At 35.9% G+C, this 26,971-nt stretch overlaps 2 protein-coding genes and 1 long non-coding RNA gene across 3 annotated transcripts; 1 reads left to right on the top strand and 2 right to left on the bottom strand.

Annotated features, from left to right (window-relative positions):
* Positions 1-7,052: 7,052 nt before the first annotated feature.
* Positions 7,053-7,848, bottom strand: LOC147933315 (uncharacterized). The gene is made up of 3 exons (XM_087477399.1): positions 7,590-7,848; positions 7,447-7,536; positions 7,053-7,270 (listed from the first exon to the last, which is right to left on the bottom strand). Exons 1-3 carry the CDS (start codon positions 7,846-7,848, stop codon positions 7,053-7,055), a joined length of 567 nt encoding a protein of 188 aa, XP_087333525.1.
* Positions 7,849-8,460: 612 nt separating this feature from the next.
* On the bottom strand, positions 8,461-9,323 carry LOC147933316 (uncharacterized). Its single transcript, XR_015575534.1, has 2 exons — positions 9,180-9,323; positions 8,461-9,096 (listed from the first exon to the last, which is right to left on the bottom strand). It is a non-coding gene; the product is annotated as an uncharacterized LOC147933316 (long non-coding RNA).
* A 7,421-nt stretch (positions 9,324-16,744) lies between these two features.
* On the top strand, positions 16,745-17,736 carry LOC147933317 (uncharacterized). The gene is made up of 2 exons (XM_087477400.1): positions 16,745-17,139; positions 17,421-17,736. The coding sequence occupies exons 1-2, from the start codon at positions 16,745-16,747 to the stop codon at positions 17,734-17,736; spliced, it is 711 nt and encodes a 236-aa protein (XP_087333526.1).
* Positions 17,737-26,971: the final 9,235 nt, after the last annotated feature.

Raw genomic sequence — 26,971 nt, forward strand, 5'->3', positions numbered from 1 at the left:
CTTCCCATAGCAGACGTACCTTTTGGTGGGCATAGTGTATACTTCAGAGTTTAAAAAATTTCTGTTGAATCTCATCATCACTAACTTTTGTTATAACAAATGACTAGGAGAGTTACCCGCACGCTTGTGCGGGCAGGAACTGAATAGAAAAAAAAAATTAAATTTAATTCTGTAAAATGTTGAATCAAATTTTTATTATATTTTTAAAACCTGTTTAATTTTTTTAATTTTTATAGTAGTTCGTATGTTCAAATATAAATTATTTTTTTAAGTTTCGTATATTATTTTTTCACTTTTTAAAATAATAAAATGTTTATAGTATTAATCTACATATGCAAAATATAAATTGAAAATTTAAAGTCCATTTTTAAAGTTTAATTGAAATTTTAAAGTCCATTTTCAAAGATTAAACCCAAATACAATTGTTACGGTCAATTTTAATTACCTTGATATAATAATTTGGGACAATATAATATGTAATTTCGTTTAGACCATTAAAATAATATTTTAAGTAACCCATAAATGTACTTCTATTTAGACCATTGTATTTGGTACTATATACATTCAAAATTATACTAAAGTTTGCATATACAAAAAGTTCATTAAGCCACCGTATCTTCATTTCTGAGTCCATTTTTATGACTGAGTCCCTGAACTCTCACTTTGATGCTCCATCACATGGTTTATGTAATAACGTCTAGCAGACTCAGACCTGTAAATATATAAAGTGTATGAAACAAAATTATTTTAACATCATACATAATCATATATAAAGTATATAAAGTTATTTTTACATATTCAAATCTTACATAGCCTGGTGATGCTCTAGTCCGTCGAACTGTGGTTTTATAAAGATCTTCGAATAGGCCAATGTGTTTTCGATACATGGTGCACCTATAAACATTTTCAGTTTAAAGTGAATATATTGGTTACCTTATGAAGATTATATCAGAACTATTTTATGTTACACACCTTCATATTCTCCGACTTTCACAAACCGCATTACACAAAACAAAGGTTCGGATTTGTATATGAGATGACACCCGTTTGATTGCCATTTAGACATGAATTGAGAAGTGTAGTTGTCTTTGACACGACATTTCACAGTTTCATTCCTACATGTTTATCAAATTAATAAAAAAATTTAACAGAGACAACTTTAAAACATAACTGTCCTAAAGGTAGAGTAAATGTCTTTTACCTACCATTCAACAACGTGACAACATCATTACTATTATTGGCACTCTCAGGTCTTTTTTTATCTCCCACATCTACAATACACTCACATACATCTAATTTGGAAAAAAGACAGAATTTAGCTTTCCAAAGTATTGCAAATCTATATTTGGTAAAATTTTAATTCATACTTTTCTAAGGAAGGGACCAATACACAAAGTTACAACAAATCCTATAAAGATTCTAGATTCCCGAACCTAAAGTTACAATTAACTATACTCACATATTGTACCATATCAATATTAAATTAATTAACGAAACACTTACCGAAAGAGATGGGATGATTTATTTTTCAACGATATATATCATCCAAATCCTTGAATCAAAAGTAATTCTTTGGACTCAATTGTTGGGCCAGCGTCATAGTGGTATCGTCCGTGAATTTAATTTGATAATGATGATAAGTATTCCTCTCATTCAGGGTTGGATTGATTACTTTGAAAGTTCTAATATCATACCATTCACCATCGTCGATATATTTCCGGAGTTTAGCGAGTGTATTTGGTAAAAAATAGTTTTGATTGTGTTACTCTTTACAGTTTAATAACAATTGTGTAGGAAGTCGTATATATAAGAATTGTTAAAAATTGAACTTTAAATAAGAATGATGTTCAATTAACGACACTAACCTCTACTTCCACAAGAAGCAATACTCTTTTTGTAAAGAACTCGCTGATACTCCAAGAATGTAAGACCTTGGCGTGTATACGCCAATTAGTTCTTCCGGGAAGAAGATCAATTAGACTTTGACCTTGGCGCTAATCATAATCTCATGATTTTCTCCAATTAGGGTTTTTCCTGTTTCTTCTCTGTTATTGAAACCGAAAAGGGGATTCCAGATTTGTAAGAATACAAACAGTCACGATTAAACGTTGCGTCTTAATCGTTTTAGTGTCTCACCTTTTGTTTGACTATTAAATATTTTTAATATTTATTATTATATATATAATTACAGATTAAAGGTAAAGTTTGTAGTTAATAGAAATGATGTAAAATCTATATATACATTTTTGGAGACATTTATGAAATAAATCCTGGAGTTGAAACTTATTTACAATCATGCCATTAACATTAATTTTACAATTATTTTTTATTTTAAATAATATCAAATTTGGAATCTAACTTAAGAAGATTTTCTCCTATTCAAATTTCCAAAAGTATTGGCCTAACACCCATTAGCATTAAATATTTTATATTTAATTAATCCATTCTCTAAAAAACTGTTGATAATAATTTATTTTCATGTGTTTGAAAGCCAAGTGATTAAACTGTTAATAATAACTTTAACTTTAAAAAAAATTTGGGGCCCGAACCGACACAAATTGATAAAAAAAAATACTTCTTCACCGAAGTGTTTTTCAATAGCTAATATATTAATATTTAGATTTTTGATCTATACTAATAAGAAACTATTGATATAAATCAAACTTTACAAAAAAATACTTCACCATTTTACTCGACTTGCACAACTATAAATACAAAAGTGTTAAATGATATAGAGATAAAACAACCAAAATTACAAAGTCAAATTAAGGTATACTCATATAATTATATAAATAAAATATATTATGTAATACTATTATCTCTACATTGTAAATGAAAAAGAAAAATTACAAAAAATATATTTGTTGACTAAATTAAATTTAATGAATAATAAAGATATCCTAATTTGTATATAATAAACCACTAAATGTAGACAATGGAAATTATACACTACATAATGTATTGATGTAAAATTATAGTAGATTAAAAAATAGAAAATATATTATATACATATATAGTTAATATAATAAATAAATTTTATTTTGTATTTCTAAACAAAAAAATATAGTCTCGCGGTGTACCGCGGGTGAATATCTAGTTATATATACATTTTATGACACAGCTAACAATTATATGTTTTTAAACAACATTGTTGAAACCAAATAAAATATAATCATGTGAAATTTTTTAATAAAATGTTCTTAGATCATCTACAATGTATTTATCTATTATTTTATAAAATAGAATAAGTCAAAATTAGAAAATGGTTTTCTCCAATATGAAAGTCTATATCTGACTATTAAATAGAGGTAGTGTTAAAGATATTAAAAATCACTTTATTAAGAGAAAAAATATAATTCAAGTCTAAATATCCAAAGCAATTATTCAACTACACACAATAATTATACAGTCTCAAATACCTCTTTGAAAACAACATTAAGTGTTTTATTCTGGCATTCCTCATCTTTATCTGTAATTAATACCTTTAAGCATTTTCTGGTTGTGACTCGAGAGAAGGCAACATAAAGCTGTCCCTGTGTGAAAACCGGTTTCGGTAGAAACAATCCAACATTTTCTAGCGTCTGACCTTGACTTTTGTTTATAGTAATTGCAAACGCCACGGTAACAGTAAACTTTCGTCGCCTCATACGAAAGGGAAACTTTGCATCAGGTGGACTAACATACATCCTAGGGATAAGTACTTTATCACCAACCTTTTTCCTCTCACAATTCTTGCTTCGATTACATGATTGGTCATATTAGTAATAATTAACCTCGAACCGTTACGCAAACCTCCCTTAGGATCTATATTCCTTAGCAACATGACAGGTGCTCCTATTTTCAACGTTAAAGCATGACTTCGCAATCCAGAAACTTATATACTGTTTAGGAAATCCTGAGTGTAGATCAAATTATCATGAGCACTTTTATCTGACGTTTCAATACTATCAGACTTAAGATATCGTCTCTCCTCACCTGTAAATAAAAAAATAAAGATGGAATTTTAGATATGTGATATCTTGTTTTTTGTTGGGTTTTAAGCCTTGTTTTTGGTTAGTTTTGTTGCATAATCTTAACATTCTAGGTTGTCTTAGGAGCATATGCATCTAGTGTGCTACCTCTCAGGTTCTTGGAGTAAAATCATCACATTTGGAGCATTTGGACTTGTTTCGATGCAAAGAAGCAAAGAAGAGTGAAGTGGAGAAGAGTCACTTGATCACCAACATCAGCGGCCAAGACCACCGGCCAAACGGTGGCCGAGTGAAGCAAGCGGTCAAGACCAGCAGCCAAACACAAGCTGATGGAACAGGAGACGCACTTGATCACCACCATCAGCGGCCACCTCCCGCGGCCAAACCTTTTCCGCGTGAAGCCAGCGGCCACATCCCGCGGCCAAACCATGCCTGCGTGAAGCCATCGGCCACCTCCCACCGGCCAAACGGAGGCCGAGTGAAGTAAGCGGTCAAGACCAGCAGCCAAACACAAGCCGATGGAACAGGAGACACACTTGATCGCCACCATCAGCGGCCACCTCCCGCGGCCAAACCTTTTCCGCGTGAAGCTAGCGGCCACCTCCCGCGGCCAAACCTTTTCTGCGTGAAGCTAGCGGCCACCTCCCGCGGCCAAACTATGCATGCGTGAAGCCATTGGCCACCTCCCATCAGCTAAACCTTGCCCGCGTGAAGCAAGCGGTCAAGACCAGCAGCCAAACACAAGCCGATGGAACATGAGACACACTTGATCGCCACCATCAGCGGCCACCTCCCGCGGCCAAACCTTTTCCACGTGAAGCCAGCGGCCACCTCCCGCGGCCAAACCATGCCTGCGTGAAGCCATCGGCCACCTCCCACCGGCCAAACGGTGTCCGAGTGAAGCAAGCGGTCAAGACCAGCAGCCAAACACAAGCCGATGGAACAGGAGATGCACTTGATCGCCACCATTAGCGGCCACCTCCCGCGGCCAAACCTTTTCTGCGTGAAGCCAGCGGCCACCTCCCGCGGCCAAACCATGCCTGCATGAAGCCATCGGCTACCTCCCACTGGCCAAACGGTGGCCGAGTGAAGCAAGCGGTCAAGACCAGCAGCCAAACACAATCCGAGGGAACAGGAGACGCACTTGATCGCCACCATCAGCAGCCACCTCCCGCAGCCAAACCTTTTCCCCGTGAAGACAGCGCCCACCTCCTGCGGCCAAACCATGCCTGCGTGAAGCCATCGGCCACCTCCTATCGGCCGAACCTTGCCCGCGTGAAGCAAGCGGTCAAGACCAGCAGCTAAACACAAGCCGATGGAACATGAGACACACTTGATCGCCACCATCAGCGGCCACCTTCCGTGGCCAAACCTTTTGCGCGTGAAGCCAGCGGCCACCTCCCGCAGCCAAACCATGCCTGCGTGAAGCCATCGGCCACCTCCCACCGGCCAAACGGTGGTCGAGTGAAGCAAGCAGTCAAGACCAGCAGCCAAACACAAGCCGATGGAACAGGAGACGCAATTGATCGCCACCATCAGCGGCCACCTCCCGCGGCCAAACCTTTTCCGCGTGAAGACAGCGCCCACCTCCCGTGGCCAAACCATGCCTGCGTGAAGCCATCGGCCACCTCCCATTGGCCAAACCTTGCCCGCGTGAAGCAAGCGGTCAAGACCAGCAGCCAAACACAAGCCGATGGAACATGAGACACACTTGATCGCCACCATCAGCGACCACCTCCCGCGGCCAAACCTTTTCCGCGTGAAGCCAGCGGCCACCTCTTGCGGCCAAACCATGCCCGCGTGAAGCCGTCGGCCACCTCCCATAGGCCAAACCTTGCCCGCGTGAAGCCATCCGCCACCTCCCATCGGCCAAACCCTGCCCGCGTGGAGCCGCCAGGCTCCTCACTTGTTTTAGTTTTGATCCGGGTTTAAACCGGTTTGAACTGGATTGACCCGGCTCCCTTTTATCCTTTATCTTATATTTTGTTTAGCAGCCACTTAGGGTTCTTAAGCTTATCTACTCTTGGTTTGTTGAATGATTTAGTACTTCTAAGTTTTTAATAGCAATTTCTCCTTTAAATCTCTTAATCTATAATCTCTTATTATGATTTCACAAAGATCAAACTCTTTCCTTTGTGTGATCATGATGATGAGTGAGTAGATCCTTAGAACTTTGGGCTAGGTAGATGAAGGAGATAGATGATTGATCTTTGATGTCTAAGGCTTTATTTATGTGTTAATTATCTAGATTAGTGTTAATAATGCTAGATAGCCTTGATCATGCTTGAATCTAGACATTAGGATTTCTATGCCCATAAGATGTTTGATGAAATTCCCGAACCAAATTAATCAAGAGCTTTGTATTCCTAGCCAATGGAAATTGATGATTAGGGTGCTTAGTGGTATTTAGACTTGTTCTTAATGCATGTTTGCCTTGTGATTGCCTTTGGAAATTGTTGATTATCACTTGATTAGCATAGGAATCTCTATAACGGAAATGAATTGATTTGCATAAGTGTTCTTAGCCATAGGATTGTTCTTGATTGTTGCTTAGACATCTAGGATTGGTTAGCTATCTCCCAAGTCAATTACCTTGCCTAAGATTCACTTGTTTAATCTTGATTTAAAGTTTGTTGCTAGTTGTGTTTTGTTTCTTTGAGTTTGCATTGTTTGAATTGTCTTGTTTTCTTTCTTTGAATCAGTTTGTTAGTTAAGATTGTTACAAAAGAACCTTTTCCTGTTTAAGAATAGATTAAGCATATTTGTGTATTCTTAGTGAGTTGATTAATGCAAATTGTAGATTGATAATTTAATTGATAGAAAAATACTACATCAATATGTATTTAATATTAGTATTTTTAAAAATTATTACTTCAATATCCATATTCCATATCCTATTTAATTTGCATACCTGGTAGCTTGCTAAGCATAAATTGATTTATCTTATCAACATCATCATTTCTTGGACTTAGAATAGCTCTTTCCCTATAGAACGTTGGATCAGTTCTGCTTGCAAAATTTTCACCTTAGTTTTCTTTAACTATTGCTTGAATAGGATTTCCACTTGTATTCATTAATAAATCATCCGGAATTTCTATCTCCACATCTCCACTTTGTTTTGTTGATTTTGCCATCCCCGATATCAAGAAGCCACTTTGAAAAAGTGGCGAGAGCACCAGCATCCATACTATTATGTGCCTTGCCAAGTCTCAAATTTTCGGTAAGTTTAAGAACCTTACAACTATTCCAAAGAACAGATGAGTTGATAGATGCTAAAACTGTCGCTACTCTTCCTCCTTCTGTAATAACATGTAGAATCTGTCTAAAATCACCTCGTACCACAACAACTTTACCTCCAAAAATCTGGTCACATCTCATGATATCTCGCAAACTCCTATCCAAATTTTCGTAACAAAGCTTGTTCATCATTGGGGCCTCGTCCCATATTATGAGCTTTGCTTCTCTAATTAAGTACCAGCAAGATCAGATTCAGCATCGATCGTATACACAGAATATTCATTAAGATTGATTGGAATACCAAATCTTGAGTAATCCGTTCTACCACCTTTCAAAAGCAAAACAGCTATACCACTTGAGCAACATTCAGAACAATATTACCTTTAGACCTTATATCAGCACCAAGAATAGTCCACAATAAAGTTTTCCCAGTACCACCAAATCCATGAATAAAAAACCTACCACCTTTGTCGTGATTCACAGAGTGAATGATTTCTTCATAAACATGTCTTTGTTCCTCAGTTAGCATAGGTAACAACTCATTGTACAATTCATGTTGTTTATGAGGCTTATATATTCTCTTATCTGCGATAAGCCTATTTACACCTGTGTTCATCATACTATTATCTGGTTTAGGCATTTTCTCGAAGGTCGTAAGAAACGTCCCATTCGATTGCAACATCAGTTCTATTTCAATTAAACATATATTTTCTATCTAAGCTCATGTCAACATTAGACCTACAACAGTAAAGTTAAACACTTATTTATAATTTTGTTTTGCGGAAAAATAAATTACATTCAATTAACAAAATAACAATTTGATGTACCTGGATCGTTCATGCGTTTTCTCAATATTTCTCATGATTTAAATTACCCTTTTCAAACTGTCAAATTTGTTATAGTTATCTCAATATTGCATACAATTCTTTATTAGAACTAAATTAACACCCAAAAAAATCAAAATTATATGTTTAGCTTAATGAATCTGACTTCTACTGTTTTGGCTCAGCATGAATTTATAGTTTATAAGAAATATTATTGAATATTTATGAAGATAATTTTGTTAAGTTTAGATATATTTCAATTTTTATTTTTAGATGTATAGCTTTCTTGTAAGATCCAAATTTGCATGCTTCAGTCACGTAATTGTTCCACACATACATGGAAGTGTCGGCTCTAAGCATGTAATTAGGGTGCAAAGGCATAACGTCTACTTTGTTTTTGATAAATTTGTACATAACTTAAGGTACACTTAATAAAACAATTGTTTTTTATATATACTTGTGAAATTAAATTATTTATAGTTTTGTACCGGATATAAATAATATTAATGAGACATGATTGAATCCTAGTTAAACACCATTAATATATATATTTGAAAAATTTTAATCTAAATAAATCGAGCTCTGATAAAGATAGCTACTTAGGAGGCACATGAATAGTTTGGGATGGATTGATCATAGAAAAGGAAAAAGATTGAGGGAAGCTTGAGTTGAAGGAGGCGAGATGGAGACAGCGTTGAACTACTGCAACATATTCCATCACCACATGCAGTTTTCGAGAGGATGTCCAATGTTATTTATCTTCCTTGATGGCCAACTTGAGATATCGTTTTCAGCCCTTTTCTTGCGTTTTCAGCTCTCCCGAGAGGAAGAAGAAGAAAATAAAAGCGACTTTCCCTTCGGCTCTGAAGGTTGTTTCTTGGTTGCAATAAAAAGGTCTTTCAGCTATTTTTTGGCCTTGAGTAGATGGGGCTCTGAACAGGCGGCCAGGTAGCAGGGGATGTCTTGGTCAACAAAATAAGAGGCGGAGATTAGAGCCAGAAGACAGGATGAGTCATGCCTTGGAGATTTTAGGCCACCTCTATGTGAAGGTCATTCGTGTGCGGCTGAGGAAAAAAGGACACCACTGAGAGATTAATATTTGAGAGCATGTCCAACTAAATTAAGATAAGGGACTTGAAGAACTGACCTTGAGAAGGGCTAAGAAACGATGGAGGGGGTTGGTAAAGTCTGGAGATCAAAGGTAGAGTCACGACGTAAGCATCTTTATTAAAAGTCGATTGATGGAGAGCTTTGGTTTTATCAGATTTGTGACTCTAATTTGGTCTTGTTTATATAAAGTAACGTAAGCAACGAATGTTAACCATTGAAGCTCTCCAAATGCTGCTTACGTCAACCGAAACCGCGTAATCCCATCCTTAACCAATAACAATGATCCAAATGATTAAATATCGCAAGGTGTATGAGATCAAGTGATCAACTATACATATATGTAGACTGCATCTTCATATATATATATATATATATATATATATATATATATATATATATATATATTTTAAAAATATTAGTTTGTAATATACATAAAAAGGTCAATGCTTTAACTTTAATCTAATTAATATAATAGATAAGTCACACAATCAATTCATTTTTAGTTTAGACATTAAATACATCTGACATGAGCATTAGATGGCAATTTTTGTTTGTTATTTTTGTAAATAAGTCACAAACAAATAAAAAAGAGTTAGCAAAAAAAGAAGAAGAACATCTATACACAAAGGGAATTAAAAAAAAAGAGTTGCAACCGTGATAGATAAGTGGTAAATAACATACCTTTTACCTTCACATGTGAGATTACAAACCGGCTAGAAGATGGATTGTTAGGGTTTAGGAAAACCAAATTGAAAAAGAGAAACCCTATTGATAAAAAATTAAAAAATTAGATTATTTTACTTAATCGTCCGAAAGATTCAAACTATCATTCCAATATCAAAACTATTGTCCCATCAACCATGCACCTCAAATACTATAGTACTTGGAAATTTTGAATTCAAATAAAATTCCAAAAAAGAAGAAAAAATACAAAAGGAACCAAAAATTAAATCTAATAATACCTTTTTAATATTATTTTTATCTCTTTGTATGTAGATATCTTCTTAAACACATCAAGAACCACGATGATTTGTAGTTCCAAAATCCCACGGTAAACCCTAAAACAAATTTTAAACAAAATCAAGTCAGTAAGATAATATTGATCTATAATCGAATCAAAGGTTTTTGAAAACTAAATCAGAAAATCATTAGCACCTTAATAGAAAGAAAAAACAACAATAATAATCCTGTGATATAAACAAACAACCACTACATAGAGAACTAAAAATTAAAATAAGATGCAATCAAATCAAGGACCAAAATTATAATACAAATATAAATATAAATTTGAGAACATGATAATAGATTAGGGTTTTTTCTTGTTTTGGAGTTATGGAGAATGATTAGAGAATCAAGTATTTATAATAGTAAACCGCTTATGATTTTAGGGTTTTGAGTAAGGAGGTGTATGTTACGGGTTTTATTTACAAAAGCCCATTTACATATATTCAGATTATATTTTCGATTATATTTAGAATCCAATGAAAATCGTCATAATTATCTTTACCTATTTTAACATTTAAAATAATAGAAATTTTCTTTAAACGGATATTCATAATATATTATAATATTTATCTTCTATTTTTTAAAAGAGAAATATTGCATATAAATATATAAGATTCCCGTTTTTATTTTTAATTTTCGTTTTTTTTTTTAATTTAAAAAAATTTAAAACTTAGAAAAGGGTAAAATCGTCCAGTTTTGAATCTCATTAATGGCAAATTAGTAATCTTAAGTCTGAGGATGAATGTGGTGCGTTTCAGCAACCTAAATAGAGAGAAAAAGCTTCTCCAAAATATATTTAGGGGTATTTTTCATTAAGGGCAAAGGAGGTCAAATTTTGTGAGATTGGCTGTGAGCCATCTCGACTTCTCCTTTAATATGTTAGATATATATATATATATATATATATTTTTTAAAAATATTAGTTTGTAATATACATTAAAAGGTCAATACTTTAACTTTAATTTAATTAATATAATAGATAAGTCACACAATCAATTTATTTTTAGTTTAGACATTAAATACATCTGACATGAGCATTAGATGGCAATTTTTGTTTGTTATTTTTGTAAATAAGTCACAAACAAATAAAAAAGAGTTAGCAAAAAAAGAAGAACAACATCTATACACAAAGAGAATTAAAAAAAAAGAGTTGCAACCGTGATAGATAAGTGGTAAATAACATACCTTTTACCTTCACATGTGAGATCACAAACCGGCTAGAAGATGGATTGTTAGGGTTTAAGAAAACCAAATTGAAAAAGAGAAACCCTATTGATAAAAAATTAAAAAATTAGATTATTTTACTTAATCGTCCGAAAGATTCAAACTATCATTCCAATATCAAAACTATTGTCCCATCAACCATGCACCTCAAATACTATAGTACTTGGAAATTTTGAATTCAAATAAAATTCCAAAAAAGAAGAAAAAATACAAAAGGAACCAAAAATTAAACCTAATAATACCTTTTTAATATTATTTTTATCTCTTTGTATGTAGATATCTTCTTAAACACATCTAGAACCACGATGATTTGTAGTTCCAAAATCCCACGGTGAACCCTAAAACAAATTTTAAACAAAATCAAGTCAGTAAGATAATATTGATCTATAATCGAATCAAAGGTTTTTGAAAACTAAATCAGAAAATCATTAGCACCTTAATAGAAAGAAAAAACAACAATAATAATCCTGTGATATAAACAAACAACCACTACATAGAGAACTAAAAATTAAAATAAGATGCAATCAAATCAAGGACCAAAATTATAATACAAATATAAATATAAATTTGAGAACATGATAATAGATTAGGGTTATTTCTTGTTTTGGAGTTATGGAGAATGATTAGAGAATCAAGTATTTATAATAGTAAACCGCTTATGATTTTAGGGTTTTGAGTAAGGAGGTGTATGTTACGGGTTTTATTTACAAAAGCCCATTTACATATATTCAGATTATATTTTCGATTATATTTAGAATCCAATGAAAATCGTCATAATTATCTTTACCTATTTTAACATTTAAAATAATAGAAAATTTTCTTTAAACGGATATTCATAATATATTCTAATATTTATCTTCTATTTTTTAAAAGATATTGCATATAAATATATTAGATTCCCGTTTTTATTTTTAATTTTCGTTTTTTTTTTTTTTTTTTTTTTTTTTTTTAATTTAAAAAAATTTAAAACTTTTGACAAAAAAAAAAAAAAAATTTAAAACTTAGAAAAGGGTAAAATCGTCCAGTTTTGAATCTCATTAATGGCAAATTAGTAATCTTAAGTCTGAGGATGAATGTGGTGCGTTTCAGCAACCTAAATAGAGAGAAAAAGCTTCTCCGAAATATTTTTAGGGGTACTTTTCATTAAGGGCAAAGGAGGTCAAATTTTGTGAGATTGGCTGTGAGCCATCTCGACTTCTCCTTTAATATATTAGATATGTTGTGTTTTTAAATTATCGTATTATTATGGCTCGTAACTATATATTAATGACGACATAAATTAATATTACTATAAATTAAAAAAAAATGTCATGGCCAGTTTCCAACATTATCAAATTATAGAACTTTTATTGTATTTTAGTAATTTTACATATTAAAATAGTTCTTAATAGAAGGATATATATATATATACTAGATAAGGCCTGCATTATTACGCGGGTAAAAATTAAAAAATTTATTGAGAATAGTTAAGTAGTAACATACATGTTTTTAGATTTTATCTTGTAATATTTTAATATTGAATATGAACCTATATATTTCATTTAATACTCTCTCAATTCCATTATATAAGATTTTTATAATATTTTCTCAAATTTATATTTTTATTAATATAACAATTTATAACTATTTGAATTATGCAGTATATTTCCTATTGGTAGAAATTTTATAAATGACATAATATTTTTTGTTTATTAATCTTTGTGCTTTTACCCAAAAACTCTTATAGGAAAGGAAGTATCATTTAAATATCTATACCATCATAATAGATAATATTTTAAGTTTAATTACACATTTCATCTTAATGCATATAAATAAATATTTTATATCAAACACAATTAATACATCATATCAAATCTATATCTTAGTAAGAACAGAAAATAAAAATAAAAATTAACAATATATAATTTGCAAAAAAAACTCAATCAACATTATTTAAGATATATTTGTTATGTCGTTACCTCATAAGTACTAATTTTACCTCATGTCATAATCAATTTTAATGAGTAAAATTTATATAAAAAAAACATATATAAAGATACAGAGAAATTCTCAATAACTGAAGATTTATAATTTATAAGTTTTTTTTCAAATTATCTTATGTTTTGACATATGCATTACAAAAATACATGTGTTAAAATTATAAAATTAAACATTAAAAATTACTAATATTCTTGAATTATTTTTTAACTGATACATATTAATATTTGAAAACTTTTTAATCTATTTAATCTAAAATAAATTTCATCGTTAGACATTCAGTTTAGTAATCACATTTAACTATATATTTCATCGTAAAACCATAATTCACTTCTTCATGGATTAGTTAAAACTTTTAATAACAAAAATAATATGAGCATATATGAGATAATATGTATTTTGGTAGTATTTTAAATTTAACAATAACAATAATCAGTTAAAAAATCAGTTAACATCTACAAAATTTTTGAAAATCCAAAAATATCCTAAATATTATTCTTCTATATGTCATAATTTCATAAGTAATAATTTTGTCAATTTTAATCAATTTAACCAAAAAATTCATTCTTACAAACGCATTTTTCTATTTTCTTTCAGGTTTCTCATATTACTATATGCATTAAAACTTTTAAATAAAACATGTAAAACTATACTTATACAAATCATGTATTGAATTAGTTTTTTAATTTATTTATTCTTTCAAGGTTTTGTGTACTTACTTACAATAAAAATTTATATTACAACGATAAATACAATTTATATTCGAATAAAATTATGTTAAATAACTTTGTTATTCATTATTTATTGATTAATATACATGCTTAATAAATTAAGTTTTTGCTTACAGTTGACATGTGTCAACATCTAATCAATATATTTGACACATGTCACAATCTTGACATCAAGGTTTAGATAATAAGTTTTGTTAGTTTTCCTTTTTGTTTTAGGGAAATAAATTTTTTAAAATATAAACATGTAAGATTCTGTAAATATAATTAGCTGTCTTAGTTTATAAAAAAAATTGACATGTGTCAAAATCTAATCAATATATTTGATACATCCAGCTTTATATGAGGTTCATCTGCAAGTATATTTTCCATCATAGCAATCTGATCATCACTCATGATACCCCGTTCTCTTTTGCTAGCATGGTTTTCCGATGTCTCATGGTTTGTAATTGTCTCTTTGGTGTTCATGATTTTCTATTGTACTAAAGGTTTTGATTTGATATGGGATACCACTTAATAGACATCTTTATATAATAAGACATATGCTCAATTTCCTTATAGTGATAGGCCAATATCACGTAGAATAATATTAGTCTAAATATTGCAACTGCAACAAATAGAAACGTGTCTAATTCACGTAGAATAGTAAAATAGTAAAAATTTAATAATTGACATATTAATTTTTAACACGTGTCAACATCTTATCAATATATTTGACATGTGTCACGATCTCGTTAATTAGTAATTTTGTCATTGAACTTTATATAATAAGATATATATTTAAACTGCATCTTATTATATAAACTTTGGTTCTCAAAGTTAGTAACTCACCAGATCGTGACACGTTTTAATTTTAACGATTATAGATCAAAGTTAAAAACTCACCAGATCGTGATACATGTCAATTTTAACGATCATATATCAAAGTTAGTAACTCATCAGATCGTGACACATGTCAATTTTAACGATCAAAAATCACAATTTCCAAGCTTGGTAAAACAAAGCATAATATAATTGTAATCTAAATTAAATAAGATAACCTAACACATTAAATTTTATGTCTTTATTTGCACAAAAAAAAAAATTTATGTCTCTATGGTAAGCCAATTTCGGATACTGAGTACTGCAACAAGATGTAACATGTCAATTTTAACGATCAAAAATCACAGTTTTCAAGCTTGGTAAAACAAAGCATAATATAATTGTAATCTAAATTAAATAAGATAACCTAACACATGTTGTAAAACACTTAGTGGACTCCATCGACCGGCCTCATTAACTCTATGTGTGATCCGCCTGTTCGCAGCCCAAAGGCCCATCGGCCTTTGGCCTTAGCTTATGTCGGTTTACTTATATGTTTCCTATTATGTATTGGACTTAGTCCTCCCTATAAATATGTAACCTCTATTCGATATCAATAATAAGAACAAGATATTTCTCCCTAAACTCTCTAGTTTTACAACACGTTATCAGCACGATAGCCTCTTACCCTAAAACCCTAAAGGCAGCCGCCGATTTTCTCTTCTTCCCTAAAACCCTAAACCGCCTTTGTTCTTCCTCCTTCTTCGAGACTTATCTCCTTTGTCTCGAAGCTCTCTTGCTGATTCACGAGCATCCTTAGCTTGTGATCGAGTTCTTCTCAAACTCTATCGAGGTTTGTTGGTTCTCGGTTTCGGGGGTGAGTTCGCGAGGAGCTGTTCGAGGGAAGCTGTTTGCGGAAAGCAGTTCGTGATCGAGAAAGAGAGGAATTACCGAGGTCTTTAGCTCCCGGTTCATATCCAGTCAGAATCCAAATCGGTGAAGGTAAACAAAGATCTAAACACCCTTAAAACCCTATGATCGAATTTGAACCTTAAAGCTATTGAACCTTAAAAACAAACAAGTAAAACAACCAACATAGTTTAAGATCTCTAAAACCTAAAACATAAAAATCGGATCATGTTTAGGTTGTTAGATTTCTTGAGAATTAAAACCAATTATATTACAAGATTAAAATTTGGTTGATTGTTGCTTGTTGTGATGCATAAGAACCTAGAACCGAAAATTGCTAGATTAATAAGATATTAAATCAAACTGTTCTAGGATATTAAAACTTGGTCATTCATGCATCATATAGAAATCCGGTCATGTAGAATCGATTAAGACTTGTAAAACTCGGCTGCATGAATTAATTCTTAGGATTCCTTAGACAATAAACTCGAGCATTTTCTTGTTCTAGGATCATTAGGATAACTTCCATAAAACTTTAATCATTATCCTAAAATTTATGTAAAATTAACATTATAGTTTAAGAGTATATCCGATTAAATTAAAACTTTTGTTAAAATTCTATAAATTAAAACATAAAATCTCGGATCAAATAACTAATTAGGATAAGTTCCTAAAACTCTCAAAACAAAACATAAATCCTAGACTAAATAGGAAATTATAAGAAAAGGAAATCCTATCTAGAAATAAGGAAAACATTGCATGCATATCTATTTGATTTTGTTGTCTTGCATGCATGAATTTAAACCATAAAACTATAAGAGGCAAGGCATGGTTTGGTCTCAAATACCGCATGACCTAAGGCATGGTTCGGTCTCAAATACCGCATGACCTTAATTAAATGTTGCATGGTTCGATCTCAAATATAGCATGCTGACTATCGGTTGTCTACTTTATGCAGATGGAAAATCTCAAGAGCCTAGACTACCCTATCCTGCAAGCTTCTGGAAAGAATTACTTGCAATGGGCAAATGACACCGAGATCTATCTGTCATCAAACGGCTTGCACGAATGCATCGATGAGGAATTTGAGTGCACTGACAAGCAAAAGAATAAGTGCCTCCAGCATATACATCATCACATTGCTGAGAGTATCAAAAGCCAGTACCTCTTTATAAGAGATCCTCTCGCCCTTTGGACACAGCTTAAACGCCGTTACGGGCACCAAAAGACGGTGCTCCTTCCAAAGGCCGAGTTCGATTGGAAAAGCCTAAGGATCCAGATTACAAATCCATGGAGGAGTATAACTCTGAGCTCTTTAGGATTGTCTCACTCCTTAGGCTGTGTGGAAGAGAGGTAACAGAGCAGGAGCTGATAGAAAAGACTTTGTCTACTTTCAGCCCCAATAACAGAGTTCTTCAACAACAATATCGACATCAAAAGCTCGCTGACTATGGGGAACTCATTGAGTGTTTACTGTTAGCTGAGCAGAACGATGAGTTGTTGATGATGAACAGTGCTATGAGACCTCCTGGTACAGCCCCATTACCAGAAGCAAATAAAGTTGATTTGGGAAAGAAAGCTGCAGTAGAGTCTAAAGAGCCTAAAGAGCCTAATGAGACCAACTACGTCCACAGAGAAAGACACTACGGCCATGGCCGTGGTGGTCGAGGAGGCCAGGCTGGTCGAGGAGGCCGCAGACGTGGTGGTAGGGGCCGTGGGTCCTTTAAACCACACACCAAGGCCAAATCGACTTGCCACCGATGTGGTATGTCAAACCACTGGGCCAAGAACTGCAGAACTCCCAAACACCTCATTGATGCATATCAAGAAGTTCTTAATAAGAATCCAGAGGCCAATCTCGCATACCTCGATGATGAAGGAGACTTCGATCATGAGAAGGATGACTTGCTAGACTATGAGACTTCCGATTGCCTCAACAATGAAGATTGAATTTCAATTCTTATTTTGGTTTAATTTCTATGCTTTTATGATTTAATTTCCTTGTAATGACTTTGATTTAAATTCAATAGATTTTATTTTATAAAATTGTCTTGTTAAAACACAAACTTATTGTCCGCTTTATAGAAATGGCCGAGGACATGAGTGAACTAGTAGTGGACAGTGGCTCCAGCCACACCATACTAAAAGACAAAAGATATTTCATAAATCTTATTATGAAAAATGCTAATGTTAGTACAATTGCGGGTATAGCAAATTTAATAGAAGGCTACGGCTAGGCTCACATATTGTTGCCTCACGGCACACACATTGAGCTATGTGATGCCTTATACTCACCCAGCTCTAAGAGAAACTTATTGAGCTTTAAAGATATAAGACTAAATGGTTATCATATTGAAACCAAGGGTGAAGGAGCTAAAGAGTTCCTCTACATTACAGAAAATGTGAAAGGACAAAAGAAGATCCTAGAGACTATACCTGCACTAGCCTCTGGTCTATACCATGCTAGAATCAACATGATAGAAGCTAACTTAGCAAAGCACAGAATGATTAACCAACAATTCACTCTATGGCATGACCGGCTTGGCCATCCGGGCTCAAACATGATGCGTAAACTAATTAAGAGTTCAAAAGGGCACAACCTCAAAGAAAGAAAAGTTTTCCCTAAAAATCTCACTTGTGTAGCATGTGCACAAGGGAAACTTATCATAAGACCCTCACCAGTAAAAGTCACAAAAGAGACTTTACACTTTCTGGAAAGGATACAAGGTGACATATGTGGACCTATACACCCACCAAGTGGGACATTCAGATATTTCATGGTGATGATAGATGCATCAACCAGATGGTCTCACGTAGGGATGTCAAACGGGCATGCCCGTGCCCAAATGGACTGACCATCACGGTCCCGTCTTTTCAGTGATCCGCCGCAGACAGGTCCGCCACGGGCGGCGGGTGACGTATCAATGCCCATGCCCGCTCCGCTTAGCTTTGCGGACTAAGGGGCATGCCCGCGGGCATGTTCTTCTTCTCTTCCACCAAGCTCCGTACAACCGTACCTATGCCGTGAACAACAAATATGCAACTATGTAACAACTATGCATTTGAATAATGTGATGTCCAGAACATTGAGACTCCTTCTGCGGATTAACATCAATATAGCAAAACAAGTAGAACCATAAACAACAAATAAAGATCATTGTAATGAAGATCATAAACAACAACAAGTAGAACCATTGTAATGGGATCTGTTAGAAGATCAGGAACTATATCACCTATGAGATGGAAGTGTTAAGCATAAAGCAGAATTTTAAGGACGGGTTCCCTTCATGATTTCCACCAATCACAAACTGCAAAAGATAAAAACCTTGAGATCAAATCAAAGTACTGAGAATTAACAACAGTTTCACATTCTAAAACATCAAGATTGAGAGAGCTTACGGATCGATCCCCAATTTGCAGGTTCAGATTTGACACCAAAGCCATTGGTGTAACCATTCTCCAGATGATTCACAAAAAGCTTTACTTCTCCCTATTAACAACCAATCAAAAAGAAAAAAAACAAATGTCAGAAATCTATGAAACAAAGAAGAGCAACGAAGTCAATCGCGCCAAAAAAAAAAGGCTCACCATAGAGATTTTTCTATACCTCCAATAAGACACAATACAGCCTGAGCAAAATGGCACATAAGCACATATATAAGAGATCAAAACAAAACAATAAATCTCAAATTCTTTAAAAAAAGTTAAGACATTTTCTATGTTGTCTGCAGAACGGAAGAAGAAAACGAACAGACTGTGGGAGACGAAGATCAAACGGGTCTGTGGAAGATGAAGAACGGAAGAACAATAGACTATGGGAGATAGAGATGTCAAACGAAAACGAAGAACGGAAGAAGAAGATGAAGAATGTTCCATCGGGTAATTTCTCAAACCCGCAATCCGCGACGGGCATGCCCGCTTGAATCCGCCGACCAAACGGGTCTGGTCTGCTATGCCCGCGAAAATTTGGGCTTCAATAACTAGGCCCATGCCCGCTCCGCTTGGCTTCTCAATGGGCTATGCCCGCGGGCATCTGGCCCGTTTGACATCCCTAGTCTCACGTATGCTTGTTATCCACAAGAAACTTAGCTTTTGCTAAGATGTTAGCTCAAATCATAAGATTAAGAGCACATTTTCCAGACTTTCCACTTAAGACTATACATCTAGACAATTCTGGTGAATTTACATCCCAAGCATTTAATGAGTACTGTATGTCCATGGGGATGAGTGTGGAACATCCCGTGGCACATGTCCATACACAAAACAGATTAGCTGAATCCTTCATTAAACGAATACAATTGATAGCTCGACCATTGCTAATGCGATCGAAGCTTCCTGTGTCGGCTTGGGGACACGCGGTCTTACATGCAGCAGAACTCATACGCATCATGCCATCTAGTGAACACAAATATTCACCATCCCAACTATTATCGGGTCAAGAGCCAGACTTATCCCATCTCAAAACATTTGGTTGTGCCGTTTATACACCAATTGCTCCACCACAGAGAACTAAGATGGGACCTCAAAGGAGGATGGGAATATATGTTGGTTATGAGTCTCCCACCATTATAAAGTATCTCGAGCCACTCACAGGAGATTTATTTAAGGCCAGATACGCGGACTGTCAATTCGTTGAGTCCGAATTCCCTACATTAGGTGGAGAGACCAACAAGCTGGGCAAAGAATTAACATGGAATCAAACATCCTTAAATTGGCAAGATCCTCGAACTCTAGCATGTGATGCAGAGGTTCAAAAGATTATACATCTACAACAGCTACCTAATCAATTGCCAGATTCCTTTGCTGACCCGAAAAGAGTAACAAAATCGTACATACCAGCTTGCAATGCACCAGTACGTATTGATGTTCACAAGGAACACAATAATCAAGTTGCTACAGAGTCTAGACCATGTTTGAAACGAGGTAGACCATTAGGTTCCAAAGGTAAAAATCCTCGGAAAACTAAAGGTGCAAAACAGACCGAGGCACAGGGAATTATATTAAAGCCAGACGCTGTCACAGAAACTCCTAACGTACCAATTGAGGATCAGGACGCTGAACCTCAAGAACCTGAAGGAATTGACAACAATGAGATCTCAATAAACTATATTATGTCTGGAATTCAATGGAACCGAAAATATGTCGACATCGATGATATATTTGCATACAAGGTAGCACTTGAAATAAACGAGGATCATGAACCCACATCTATACTAGAGTGCACTCAAAACAAAGATTGGCCTAAATGGCAAGAAGCTATTGATGTGGAGTTAAACTCATTAAAGAAGAGAAGTATGTTTGGTCCGACCTTAAGGATAACACCTGAAATTAAACCAGTTGGACACAAATGGGTCTTTGTAAGAAAGAGAAATGAAAACAATGAAATTGTGAGATACAAAGCACGGCTTGTAGTACAAGGATTCTTTCAAAGACCCGGCATAGATTATGAGGAGACATACTCCCCTGTGATGGATGCAACGACTTTTAGATATCTAATAAGTCTGGCTATAAAAAAAAATTTAGATTTGCGGTTAATGGATATTGTAACTGCATATCTATATGGTCCACTGGATAACAAAATTTATATGAGATTACCAGAGGGTATAGAACTCAAAGATAAGAGTGGTTCTAGAGACCAATACTGCATAAGGCTAGACAAATCGCTTTATGGACTGAAACGGAGTGGTCGAATGTGGTATAACCGATTAAGCGACTATTTGGCAAAGAAAGGCTATCAGAACGACCCAATCAGTCCATGTATATTCATAAACAATTTTGCAAACAAAGGATTTGTGATAATAGCAGTATATGTGGATGATTTAAACATCCTTGGAACCTCTGGGGAAATCGCCCAAACAGTAGAATATCTCCAGAAAGAATTTGAGATGAAAGACCTAGGCAAGACAAAATTCTGTTTGGGATTGCAGCTTGAGTACAGAAACAATGGAATCCTTGTGCATCAAAAGGCATATACAGAAAAGGTACTCAAGAGATTTAATATGGAGCAAGCTCACTCATTGACTAGCCCAATGGTTGTGAGAAGTATAGAAGTGGATAAAGATCCATTTGCTCCTAAGAAGGACAATGAAGAAGTTCTTGGTCCTGAAATGCCTTACCTCAGTGCTATAGGAGCGCTAATGTTCTTGGCTAGCCACACTAGACCAGACATATGCTTTGCCGTGAACCTCCTAGCAAGATATAGTTCTTGTCCGACCAAAAGGCACTGGAATGGTATTAAACATGTTAGGCGTTACCTTCAGGGAACGACAGACTTTGGTCTATATTTTACTAACTATAACAAAGAAGGTTTAGTTGGTTTTGCTGATGCAGGTTATCTATCCGATCCACACAATGGTAAGTCACAAACAGGTTATGTGTTTACGCACGGTGGTACTGCGATCTCTTGGCGTTCTATGAAGCAGACTCTAGTGGCCACATCCTCAAATCACGCGGAGATCCTAGCCATACATGAAGCCAGCCGTGAGTGTGTTTGGTTGCGGTCAATGACTCAGCATATTCGGACATATAGCGGCTTAGAAGATAACAAGGAAGCAACTATACTCTATGAAGACAATACAGCCTGCATCGCACAGCTCAAAGAAGGTTACATCAAGGGAGATCGGACGAAGCACATACTGCCAAAGTTCTTCTACACACATGAACTACAAAAGGCCGGAGAAGTTCAAGTGGTGCAAGTTCAGTCATGCAACAACTCAGCCGACAACAACATTCAGGAATTGGGGGAGCAATGTGTGATGTACTCTTTTTCCTTCACCAAGGTTTTGTCCCAATGGGTTTTCCTGGTAAGATTTTAATGAGGCAGCATCCCCTAAGCACATTGCAGCGATCCCGTCCAAGCATAGGCACGGTCATATCGTCCAATGGGGAGTGTTGTAAAACAGTTAGTGGACTCCATCGACCGGCCTCATTAACTATATGTGTGATCCGCCTGTTCACAGCCCAAAGGCCCTTCGGCCTTTGGCCTTAGCTTATGTCGGTTTACTTATATGTTTCCTATTATGTATTGTACTTAGTCCTCCCTATAAATATGTAACCTCTATTCGATATCAATAATAAGAACAAGAGATTTCTCCCTAAACTCTCTAGTTTCACAACAACACATTAAATTTTATGTCTTTGTTTGCACAAAAAAAAAAAAATTATGTCTCTATGGTAAGCCAATTTCGGATACTGAGTACTGCAACAAAATTTGTGAAGGCACATGCAAAGAAAACGAAGATCATGAAAAACCAATTGGCAGTCTTAGGAAAAAAGCTTGAACTGAAGTCTGAATTAATCTTTTTATTATATTAAAAATTTTATTATATAAAGTTGGGTTTTCAAATTAGCCACATGTCAAGTATACTGATGAGATGTTGACACGTGTCAAAAATAATTATTTTTCAAAACAGCTAATTAAGAAAATAACATTAAATCTAAATAAAATTTACATGTTTATATCTAAAAAAGTTTCAAAATCAAAAAGGAAAATTAACAAAACTAATATATTTTTCATTGTACGCTAATTATATTATATGTGTTTTCTCAATAAGATTTTGACATGTATAAACAAAAAAGTAATTCACTAAGCATGTATATTATTACTAATAAATAAATAGTGAATAACAATTTTTTTTAAAAAAAAACATAAGTTATGTCAAAAGAATTATTGTTTTTTAAACATAACATGACAGCTAATTAAGAAAATAACATTATATCTACATAACATTACATGTTTATATTGAAAAATTTGATCCTTGATTTTTTTTTTCTGATATAATTTTGCCAATCTATTGCGTGGGTCTTTGATTCGTGCCGGTTTTTTCAATGGAAGCTATCAGATGCAATGAAATGAAAGCGAAGTATATAAGGCCCGCCAATTTAATCGAGGATGGAGACAATGATGGAGGTTCCAAAAGTTATTCTACAGTTAGTAGCATTATAAGTTTGGAAGATAAGTCGGTGGTTGATGTTTCTGGTCAAAATTTAGAGTTTTCTTTTCTCAATAATGTTGATGATTCCAGTACTGAAACAAGAGCTGTTTGAAACAACCCGACCCGTTTTTTTTTTTATAATGATAATAAATACAATATATAATAAAGCAGCCCATACTACTTAACTAGACCATCCCAAATCACAACTCCTCTTTAAACCAATAACAACGAATACACACAGCGGAAACATACCAACCATACAGAACCATTACAACATCAATGCAATAACAATCCTAAGCATACTAACCATCAACCTAGCATATTTCTAACCAAGGTTCCATCATAAACAATATAGCAAAGACCAACAACACACAAACGAGACCCTAGATCATCCTCCTCCTCATCGCCATGATTCCACGTCACATACCTGCACACCACAAACAACAATTGAGATGCGTAAGTATTATCATAAATACTTAGTGAGGCCGTCCTCCCATCTACTAGGTTATACACACAAGCATTTGAGAACCCTCAAGTCTAAGCAATCAAACAAACACAAGCAATACATCAAACCAGGAAAACAAGTCTCGGTTGAGACTGGTATCGACCGATGCTACAAGAGAGTGTCGACCGATGCTCCACAAACAGTGTCGACCGATGCTCCACAAACAGTGTCGATCGATGCCTCTTCTGCAGACACGATCTGCGCGAATCCGAACGATGAACTTCCGATTCAATCCACCTCGAAACCGTCTCAAACTCAACCAAATACCTCAGAGATCACTGGGAATCACAAAAGCAATGAACCCAAGCAACAAAACAACACAAACAGCAAAGAAAACACCCAAACAAGAGAGATCTCATGCTTAGATCAACCATGGTCAAGCACTCACCACTTTCCAGGAAGATTCTGAGCAGTAGGAACGAAATCCTCACTCCTAGCAAGCTTCTAACTCTTTCCCAGCTCCAAAACTCTCAAGAACAGCAAGGAATCTCCCAATCCTTTCCCAAAAGCTTAAGAACACTCTCTTCTCTCTTCTTTCTCACAAACGGCGATAAAAGACTTTTCTGAAATCCCTAATTCGTCTCAGACACTTAACAACACGATTAGGGTTTTAATTGAACCAAACCGAACCAATCGGCAATTAAATCAAACCCGACCAAACCGGAAAAAACGTGGTGTCGATCGATGCCACCAAGGGTGTCGATCGACACCCACACCAAAAATACACAAATTGGTTCGCGGGCGTTACAATTCTCCCCCACCAATATGGATTCGTCCCCGAATCCCGCAATACCGTCCATCCTCCAAGGACCTCCGTGCCACCGTCAACACGGCCCGCACGTCCCCAGACCGGACTAAACACCATCAGCCAAGGTTTCCCGTGCCACTGTCGCAACAGCCCGCACACCTCTGACTGACCCTCGAGGTCTCCCTCTAGCCAATATACTCACATCAAAGATACTATTTGCTCACAACTCAGTGCTTCCCCCGTCCGTGGTCGCAACCAACGAATCATGCCGGCTCGCTATCAGGCCAACCGCCTTAAGCTACGGCATCCAGGAAGTCACTCACACACACACTCCCCCCGCTCTCAGGTCGCAACCTTCGAGTCATACCGGCTCACTGCCAGGCCACAGCCCACAGCTACGGTATCCAGGGAGTCTCACACGCCCACTCCCCCCGCTCTCGGGTCGCAACCCTCGAGACATACCGGCTCACTGCCGAGCCACGGCTCACAGCTACGGTATCCAGGGAGTCTCAAATATCCCGCTCTTGGGTCGTCACCCTAAAGCGTGCTCTCGGATCGTCATCCGAAGCAAACATACCACTCCCACTCTCTGGCCACAAAGTCCATCGAGCTATCGGTATCACATGAGTTAGGCCCACACAATCTTGAGCAAACAAGTCTGATGTCAACGAGTATCTCCCGACTAGATCTACCTCAACGCTTTCCATTTCTGGAAACTTCTATTTTTAGAAACTTTCCTCTTTTAGCATTGCGCCTTCACGAAAACCCATCACCCGAACACCACCATGACCACCACCCGGTCACCCTGGAACACCCTACTCTCAAGGTATTTCCATACACTTTTCAAAAAAAAATAGAAAAGCTCTAACTCCTATAAAACTTTCCATTTATAGCAACTTTCTATTTATGGAAACTTTCCATTTATAGCACCCTTCTATTTATGGAAATCTTCCATTTATAGAATTTCCGTGCTAATCCTTTCCAGTGGTTTTTCCACAATTCTCAAATCCAAAATAACTCCAACTTTTATTAAAACCTCAATGCAATAATCGTTTACAAATCCAAACGAAAATACAAAATGAAAGAATGAAAAACAAAAGCTAAAACTAAACGCCGGAATGGGCACCCGGTCCTCCCTTCGGCTGTGCCACAACCTCCATCATCTGCCTCCTCTTAGGGCAGAAAGGCCTGATATGCCCCTCCTCCCCACAATGATAACACAAACGATGGTACTCCAGCAAGTCACCTTTCTTGGGACAGTTTGCCAACGTGTGATCCGTGCTCCCGCACCCATAGCATCTCTGGCTACCCTGGTCTGCCATTGTCGTCTCTTCCCGCCTCCTCTTACGCCTTTGCTCCGACTGCCTATCCTTGCTTGAAATGCCCTGCTCCACTGTCTTCTCTGTCTGAGCCGCTGGACTGACCACCACCAACTGTGTCCTCAAGTCATCCTCTATCCCAGCTGCAACCTCAACCAGCTCCGCTCTCGTAGCATAGCTCCTCACTCTGCACCGAGTCCTCAGATCATCTCGCAAAGCCAGCAAGAACCTCCGCACCTGAGCCGACTCTGGCTCCCAAGCCCGGCCTGCATACCCCACAAGCCGACTGAACTCTGCATCCAGCTCCCGCACTGTACGGTCCCCTTGAGTCAACCCCAAGAACCGTGCCTCCATACGATCAAGAGCCTCCTGAGGAAAATACTTGGAGTTAAACTCCCTCACAAAATCTCCCCAAGACATACCCCGCTGCACCCTCCGTGCCGTCACCGACCTCCACCACACACGAGCATCTCCTGACAAGTAAAACACTGCCAGATCCACCCTATACTGGTCGGGACACCTAAGCGAAAGGAAAATATCCTCCATCCGCTCTCTCCACTCATCCGCTACACTCGGATCGGTACGTCCTGAGAAATACCCTGCTCCCACATGCCGCAGCTGCTCCATCATCCGCACATACTGAGCATCCACTACCTCGGCCCCCGGCTGCACACCTGCC

Source organism: Camelina sativa, chromosome 12 (genome assembly GCF_030686135.1).
Source record: "Camelina sativa cultivar CO46 ecotype springtype chromosome 12, ASM3068613v1".
In the NCBI taxonomy this organism is placed as follows: Eukaryota; Viridiplantae; Streptophyta; class Magnoliopsida; order Brassicales; family Brassicaceae; genus Camelina; species Camelina sativa.

Bases quoted from the DNA above. Each gene is read 5' to 3' on its own strand.
- LOC147933315 (XM_087477399.1), bottom strand. From the start codon at position 7,848: ATGCCTAAACCAGATAATAGTATGATGAACACAGGTGTAAATAGGCTT. The intron at 7,537-7,589 runs GTAATATTGTTC...TGCTTTTGAAAG, and splicing joins TGCTGATATAAGGTCTAAAG to GTGGTAGAACGGATTACTCA. The intron at 7,271-7,446 runs GTACTTAATTAG...ATGTTATTACAG, and splicing joins TGCTGAATCTGATCTTGCTG to AAGGAGGAAGAGTAGCGACA.
- LOC147933317 (XM_087477400.1), top strand. From the start codon at position 16,745: ATGGAAAATCTCAAGAGCCTAGACTACCCTATCCTGCAAGCTTCTGGA. The intron at 17,140-17,420 runs GTAACAGAGCAG...CTACGTCCACAG, and splicing joins TTAGGCTGTGTGGAAGAGAG to AGAAAGACACTACGGCCATG.